The sequence below is a fragment of the Enhydra lutris genome, unplaced genomic scaffold (assembly GCF_002288905.1).
Source record: "Enhydra lutris kenyoni isolate GAN:26980312 unplaced genomic scaffold, ASM228890v2 scaffoldscaffold95, whole genome shotgun sequence".
NCBI classification, from domain to species: Eukaryota; Metazoa; Chordata; class Mammalia; order Carnivora; family Mustelidae; genus Enhydra; species Enhydra lutris.
This window is the reverse complement of record NW_019154179.1, coordinates 672219-680919: the sequence shown is the minus strand read 5'-3', so window position 1 is coordinate 680919 and position 8701 is coordinate 672219. Positions and strand designations below refer to the sequence as shown.

At 41.6% G+C, this 8701-nt stretch overlaps 1 protein-coding gene across 1 annotated transcript in view; it reads left to right on the top strand.

The window, feature by feature from the left end:
* Positions 1-8701, top strand: part of LOC111139106 (Fanconi anemia complementation group C) — a 173140-nt gene that overhangs the window by 138080 nt on the left and 26359 nt on the right. The window contains exons 8-9 of the mRNA XM_022491255.1: positions 5622-5674; positions 6989-7088. Coding sequence (XP_022346963.1) covers positions 5622-5674; positions 6989-7088 — 153 coding nt within the window. The remainder of the gene's footprint in view (positions 1-5621; positions 5675-6988; positions 7089-8701) is intronic.

Here is an 8701-nt window from a genome sequence, read left to right as displayed (position 1 = left end):
CTTTCTTTCTTTCTTTCTTTCTTTCTTTCTTTCTTTCTTTCTTTCTTTCTTTCTTTCTTCCTTTCTTTCCAGCTCTTTAATGTGGTGCATGTAATTTAGCAGTGGTCAGATCGAAAAGTGTGGTGGTGCCTTATGCTTGTAGCAAAAAGGTAAAGAATCTACATCTGAGGGGCACCTGGGTGGCTCAGTGGGTTAAAGCCTCTTGCCTTCCGCTCAAGTCATGATCTCAGGGTCCTGGGATTGAGTCCCGCATCGGGCTCTCTGCTTGACGGGGAGCCTGCTTCTCCCTCTCTCTCTGCCTGCCTCTCTGCCTACTTGTGATCTCTGTCTGTGAATTAAATAAATAAAATCTTTGGGGGAAGAAAAAGAGAATCTGCATCTGAGACAGTAGCTACACTTCCTAGCATTGACCTCTAGGGGGCACCAGACTCACACAACCCCTCCCCCCGCTCTAAACTTCATCTCTGCAAAGAAGGAGGCCCAGATTGCAAGTGCTGAGGATTCTTACTGTTGGGGATGCAGGACTTTGCAACTGACCAGACAAGTGAAGGGAGAGAAAAAAAAACAAAAAAACCAACAAAAAACAAAGACAGTGCAGTGTTCGGGGTTTCAGTGCCACTTAGTGACTGAGCCAAGAAGCAGCAGGAAGCTAACGGGCTATCTTCCTGCTCAAACTGCACAGGCTCACTAGGTAGAAGCCACTGGGTAAGGGTAGAAGGAACTTTAGGTTTGGGGGATCTTAGTTCTGCATCCAGAGCTGACATTGGAGAGCACAGGTAAATTTAAAAGAAGTATATTTGGTGCTTAAGTTGTTGTTTTTCTGTTAAGCCCAGAAATGATACATTTATCACTAATTAAACAATAATTGTATTATGGAGTACTGAAAAAAATTGCTTGTAGTGTAAACAACATCTGGTAAAGATTAAAAAGAAAGAATAATTTTTCCAAGCTCAAATTTGTTGAAAGAAACTTGAGTGTTTTGAAACAAAATAAGTCCTGAAATGTAAAAGGGATATTTACATACATAAATACAGATATTTATGTTTAGCATTCTGAAAGCAGAAAAGAAGAAAATGGTATAATAAAACATACATACTAATAAAGGTGCTTTACCTTACACAGTAGATACAAATATTTCATATAAGTCGATATCTTAAAAAACCAAACTGTTTTTTGAATTCCATAAAGGAGTTTACTATTAGAATGAATCACCTGGAGAATCCCTTTTTTTAAAAGAGGAAAGTTATTTTCTGATAAATATAGTTACCCTTTAATTATATACGTGTATCACGTAATCACACCCTATAGGGGCTCCCACCCATCAGGGGTTCAGAGGAGTGGGCTGGGACTGCTGGCTCCTGCATACACTGGAGAGCAAGCTTCTCGTCAGCCATTTCTTCGTAAAGAGAATGACCATTCCTGAGTAAAATATTTAACTATCTTAAAATCTGTTCCTGGCTTCCTGAATTTCATCTTCTCTCTTACCTCCGATTTCCCTCTTTATTTTTTAGATTAAAATATCTAAGGATGTTTTAAATTTTTAGATTAAAATATCTAAGGATGATATGAAGGATGATAAATGGAAAAGGCTTGAGAACTTTTCTGTTTCCTCACTGCCCTTTCTTCTGTGAGGCATTCACTTTTGTCTGTGAATTACCTTGAATCATAATACAATTTCCCTTTCTCTCTCTTCTTTCCCTTCTCCCCATACTCTATTGAGCACACACAAGGAATCAGAAAATCATAGGAAAGAGGAAAGATTTCTTCCATGAGAATTCTGTTCTTCCATGCTCTCAGGCCTCTTTCAAGCGATAAGGGGCTTGTAATAATCCTCGATGAATTGGGATAAAACTAACAGATTAGGCATCAGGGGCAGAGTATATGCATGGATGTTATTTGTACAGTTGGCCTCTCTCTCACCTTTCCCCCACAACACAGGCCAAGAGCACAGCACACGGCCACAGCGCATTTTTCTGTGTTGACTTCCCTTGTTTTGTTGAGGGCTGGGAATTGGCTGTCCTAGGCAGAGAGGAGATAACGGTGCATTTCTGGGTAGCTGTGGGAGATGGGAAGGAGATGCACACCCAACAGAACAATCTGGTCCATAAGAAAAGGAAGTCGGAGTCCAGAGCTCTCCATCATCATCTTCTGTTCACCCTCCGACATTCAGTGAAAGGTTGGGGGTGGTGTGAGGGGAGGGGAGTAGGGCAAAACATGTGTTATTGATGGTCTCTTGGTGACATAGTTTCCCTAGACTTGAAATAATCTGTACATGGAAATCATTAGGCCAGATGGAGAAGAGCAGAGATTGAGAAGAAACAGATTTTGGTAGGATGGAGAAAAACAGACAAACAGATGGAACCCAAGAAAGTTTTTCTTTCCCTCATTTTTACAAGAAAGATAATCACCCGGATTGTAGGGCTTTAGAGCTAGGGTTCGCAGCCCTGGGTTGCAGAGTGGCCTGTGGTGGGTTACTGTAGGGTCCCATTCTACAAATATGACAGGGCACAGAGGGGTTAAATGTTTGGCTCCTTCCTCACAAGGATGCTATAAAGATTGGGGGGTGGGGAATTTATGGCTTCCAAAGAAGCATAAATTAAGACTTTAATTCTATTTGGAGGATTCTCTTGATAAGAAAAGCAGCTTAAGTTTGCTTTTGTGATTTGATGTCACTGGGACACATGCCTGGCCTGTGAGCACTCCAGCCTCGTGAGGGGACTCACTGACCCTGAATTTATGTGCTCGGGAAGCGTAAAGAGTCTCACTTTAAAAGCCGTCAGTAAAGGCTGCGGATGAGAAAGAGCTGTTCTCAGCTCTGGGGCAGCAAGGAAGACTGGTTTTTAAATCAGAATCTCCGCCACTGCTGTTTCAGCAAGGTTCTCCTGCCTCCTGGCATTTTATCTGTTGTAAAAGCTAAAATGAGTTGTAGAAGCAGGCTGAGAGCAAACAAAAGTCTGAAATATTTAGACAGAAGGAAATCTAAGCAAAGAGTCCATTGGCATGGAGAGAGCAGGCGGTCCCACACATTCTGGAGACATTTAAAACATTGGATTGAGCGGTTTTGATAGAAAACACTGCATAAAAGTATGTCCATGGGACGCTTGGGTGGCTCAGTGGCTTAAAGCCTCTGCCTTCGGCTCAGGTCACAATCCCAGGGTCCTGGGATGGAGCCCCTGCATCAGGACTCTCTGCTCAGCAGGGAGCCTGCCTCCCCCTCTCTCTCTGCCTGCCTCTCTGCCTACTTGTGATTTCTGTCTGTCAAATAAATAAATAAAATCTTAATTTAAAAAAAAAAAGGTATGTCCAAACTCTAGTTCTCTCTTAACAAACTGAGTTAGAACATTCTTGCTTCTTCCCCTATTCTACCCATTGGATTATCTTTTCATTGGCCATTTAGAAATCCCTGTAATTAGTATTTTTTTTTTAAGATTTTATATCTTTATTTGAGATAGAGAGAGCACCAGTGGGGCGAAGGGCAGAGAGAGAAGCAGACACCCCGCTGAATAGGGAGCCTGATGCAGGGCTTGATCCCAGCACTCCAGGACTCCGGGATCATAACCTGAGTTGAAGGCAGATGCTTAACTGACTGGAGCCAACCAGGCACCCCCCTGTAATTAGTACTGAATGATTTTCTCCTAACATCAAATTTACCTAGTGGCTCTGGATTAATTAGACCATTTGGGGATTGAAAAGAATAGTACTATTTTACCATTTCCAATTTTGGTTTTCTGTCAGTACATTTTCAGGCTCCCTATGTCTGTCTGCTTGTGGGCACGTGACAGTGTTGTTTGGTCTTAAACACTTTTTCAGGCATATTGTCCATCTATGAACGTTTGAAAATTTTTTGGAAAATCTGATGAATCGCTGTAAGACATATAGTTTGCTTTTCCCTTCTTGTTTGATTTTTCCATTATGAATATGTAGAAACATTTACGATATTTTCTGGGCATTTATCCAGTGACCTCTTAATAACTGTTATTATTTACAGTGGGTCCGAGACACAGGGAGATTAACTGACTTGCCTGAGATCAAAGCCAAGAAATAATTTGCCTCCCTTCTGTTGAACCATGGTCCTGCCAAATTATTTCTTGAGTACATAATGAATTTATCTATGAGAATTTTTAGTTGGCTTCTTTTAGTTAAACATGCACATCAGTGAAGGATTAGGGAATATGGGTTACTCTGCTTAAAGAGTAGTAATTTGTAACTTGTAAAGAACAAATCTCTCTTCCAGTAATTAAAAGGAAATTTTCCCATCCTTTGAACAAGTGGCCGTGTTCTTGCTGAGAGCCTCCTGCGACAGCCTGTAGTGGCAGGATGTGAACACTAGATGGCATACGTTCAATGTTACAATTCAAAAGTGCATCCTGGAAAGTGGGAAAGAAAATCAATGGAGATAGGTTCCATTCTTCAGCATGACCCAGAAAACTTAGGAGGCAAAGCATATCTTTTCTTCTTTTTTGTTGAGGGGGCTGTGAAGCTGTTCATATCAAGTGCAGTAGGACTCAAAAAAAATGTCCCTTGTAGAGCTTAATCTACTCACATTTGGATGCTCCTCTAAAATCTCTATTTCAGAACACAAATGGCATATTCTTTTTTTTTTTTTAAAGGTTTTGTTTATTTGTTTGTCAGAGAGTACAAGCATGGGAAGCCGCAGTCAGAGGGAGAAGCAGGCTCCCTGCTGAGCAGGGAGCCTGATGCTGAACTCAATCCCAGGATCCTGGGATCGTGACCTGAGCCAAAGGCAGACATTTAACCAACTGAGCCACCCAGGCAACCCCCCCCAACACCCCCGCCCCCCCACCCCAAATGGCATTTTCATCTGGCTTTAATCTTATGCTTTGAGTTCTAGCTGAAAAGATAGAGAACCTGGGATAGGCCCACTAAAGCCCACCTAGGCCACAGTAGGTCAACTTCTACATATTGAAATCATCACAAAAATCTTCACAGAATAAATTACTTTTCTTGTTCAAGGTGATGGTATCTATATTTTATTTTCATGGGCCCTTTTGTCATCCTAAATAATTTAAGCTGCTAAATTCATAGTGCACTGAGATGTGGTATTATTTAGTCCAGGATGGTAGTAGTCACTGTATCCTTAATAATATTTCTAAATTACTATGTACTCATTGCCTAATAAGGAGGAAAGAAAAGATAGCAGACCCATACCTGACCTTGGGACACTTCTGGGCCATGGCGCGATAGCCAGACACATGGGCAGGTGTAAACTAGCTACACAGGCAGGCTCTGCCTTTACTACAGCATGCTGGTGAAAGGTTATTTTTAAATTTCCCATGATATTTATTGATTCTTTCTCTGGATCATATTGGCCCATTGGAGAAAATGTGGAACATACAGGAGTATAAAGAGGAAATAAAGCTTGCCCGTAATCTCTTTGCTCCTAGAGAACCAGTTTGTGTTTGTAATGCAAACCTTTTTCCATGTACTCAGTGTTGTTTTTGTTTTTGTTTTTGTTTTTGTTTTTATCTAACCCGAAGGGATATGCCCATTTTCTAGACACCAGCAGTTCTGGACAACTCATATCTCTGATAATTACCGGTCATATGTTATCAGTGAAATGCTTCTGATATTTTACTTTCTTTTGGTCTCTTCCTTCACAGCCTGAAGCAGCCTGCCACCCTGCCATATTCAGAGTTGTTGATGAAATGTTCAGGTAAATGGTGTGCTGTTTTTACTAATAACTGATCCAGAAAAGCTCAGTTTCCAAATATGAATAAAAAGTTTTGTGATAGTCTCTGGCTCTACCGTGGAGAAGTTAGTTTCTGATTCTGTCTTACCGCTCTGAGCTATTTGGTAAAACCGAAATGTCAGTGTATATTTAAAAGCCAATGCCTAAGAATTAAAATAACTTTTTTAAAGCTATTTAAAATTTTAATAATAATAATAATAGAAAGGCAAAATCGAATTAGGTATTAAATCATTAAATGTTCATGTTGGGTTTTTCTCAGTTCAAAATAAAGCATAGCAGTGTACTTCCTTCACCACATGAGGGCTGACCAATCTTTTTAAAGGATTTTAAAGCTAAGGAGAAACCAAGAAAAATAAATAAATAATGCCATTCTTAAGAGAGCTGAAAGGCAAAATCAGTTATGCATGTTATCCTGCAACACATTAATTTTGCAAATATGAGTACTTCTTAGGAAGCTCATTGGATTTCCAGATGATGAGAGATGGGAGACCACTGGATAGCAGGTAGGGTTATGGTTGGCAGTTAGTGGGAGCTTGTTACCCAGGGAGGGTTTCTGTCCCCTTTCCCAGGTGCTGGTGCAGCCCCGGGGCGGGGCTCACCCTCCCCCAGCCGTCCTCCTCCCCTCAGCAGCAGAGCCTCCTGGGCAGACAGCAACACTGGGGAGAGAAATTTTTACAACAACAAATAACCCAGCCCTTGAGTCGGTGCTCAAGCATACCAACTTCAGGCTAAATAAGTGAGCACGGGAGTAAGTCAGAATGATCTTTTTAGCTTACAGCGAGCAAAGTTTGAGGTGATATCTTTTGTTTCAGCATAAAGTTAGATGTAAGAAGATGCACAGAAACCAATCCAGGTACGATGCAGATTCTCCCACAGATTTTTCCACCGCTTTGCTGGGTGGATTTGACCAAGGCATTTTACCCCTTGGGCAGCTCTTTCTCCACCTGAAAAAGCAAAAGCTCTGTTGATTTTGCATGCCTGGGCATACAGCGTGTGAGTATTTCTAAAGAGCACTCAGGCCTGTATGGAAGGGATATTCAGTGCTTAATAATTTAAAAACCAAGAAAGGAAGCTCCACAGATTGCTATTTTAAGGAAAGAACTTAGAAAAAGAATGACAAATTTCTCCTACTTTCACACAAGGACTGAAATCTGATGAGCTAAGATACTGCTGAAGCTTATGGCACAAAAATGTTTCCACTCTCCCTTTTACAAATCAGCCTCACGTGTTTGCCAGATTAATCATTAATGTGTTGTCATCTGTCTTTGCATTGCTCAGGTATGCACTCCTGGAAACCAATGGAGCCCCAGAAGTAATAGCCACTATTCAGGTGTTTACAGGGTGCTTTGTGGAAGCTCTGGGAAAAAAAAACAAGCAGGTTTGTTATATTGCATATATTATTCATTCCCCCAAGGACAGAAAAGGCTTGTTAAGAGTATCTAGCTAATCACCAGGAAGGAGCACTTTATTTTTAGTAATGTTGATGGACTGTTTTGCTTATGAAAAACGCTTCCAATTGAATGCCCCAGCAAAGGTAAAACCATTTTAATTGAAAATAAATCAGGAGAGTTCCTGTCTGCCCTGTGCCTGGTACCCAGAAGCATTTACCTACTGTAGTGTCAGAGAACTGTCATGCCAGCACGTGCCACCCGGAGGAGGCATTTTCTGGGCCCTGGGTTGCCTGCTGTCTGCCAAGCGGGCCTCTGCCCTGCCCAGGCATTCCGGAGTCTATATGGCATGTGCTAAGAAGGAGATGCCACATATTACAAAGCAGTACTCAACATTCTTAATTACTAGAGTTCCCTTGCCTAACTAGGAGAGACCCAAATGTGAACTGGGTTCCAGGAGAGAAAGGAGCCAGTGAGAGTGACAAGAAGAGATTTGAATCATTATAGAGATACAGCTAGGAACGGCAGTGACTAAGAGGTGCAAGTCAGACGCATCAGCGATCAAGAAACCAGGCGTGGGGGCTGTAGGAAGACTTACCCTGTGGGGCTACATCAGTAGAAGCCAGACCACTCCTGCCAAGGGCCGGGAACTGATTAGAGGGACCTTGTGAAACAGGAAGCATTCTACCAGAGCTTTCACTTTCGGGCATGTTAAGTGACCTGTACCGTGTGTGGTGCTTTGCCTGTCCAGGTACCTGGGTCCACTGCAGCTTCCCAGGAGATGGGCCCTGGTCCCTCACATGCTTTCTGCAACCTGACTGAAAACAGCCATGCTGTGTGACACTAGCTCTGCTCACCCTACACCAAAGAAACCTCTCAGGTTTTAGCAGATGTTTCCGCTTTTTAAGGCAATCATAAATATTTATGATGTATTTTCTCCCATCCTTTTTCCCTAAGGAGGTTAAATAGAATGTAGCAAACCATGTTTCAGTGGTACCCAGCGTGGAATTCGGGAAGGAGGAGAGCTCTGCAGAAAGGTTTTGGTTGGCCCGCACGCCCATTTTGAGGCATGATTATAAATATCTTTTTTCCTCTCTTGTGCATTCTTTGTATTCCCAGTTAGGAACCAACCTCTAGAAGACTTGTCCCTTTGACTCCTGAACAACACCTAGGCTGGGGCAGAAGGCACTGGTTAAAGCATTAGCTTAAATGTGCTTATCAGCCTTGCTCCTGGCTATTGGCTTAGGGCACTGTGTATTTGGACTGGAGTTGCAGTTGTTTTAATTAATTTGTCTATTCTGATTTTTTTTATTGAGGTCTAATTAACAAATATCCTGTTAGGTGTAGAACATGATTCAATATTTGTGTATAATGTGAAATGTTCACAGTAAGTCTAGTTAATTTCTGTCACCATAAAGTTACAAATTTTTTTTCCTTATAGTGAGAACTATTAAGATCTAGTCTCTTAGCAGATTTCAGATATGCAATACAGTGTTATTAACTGTAGTTTTTATGCTGTACGTTACATCCATGAGACTTACTTATTTTATAACTGGAAGTGTTTGTACCTTTTGATCCCTTTCACTCATTTCACGCACCCCCC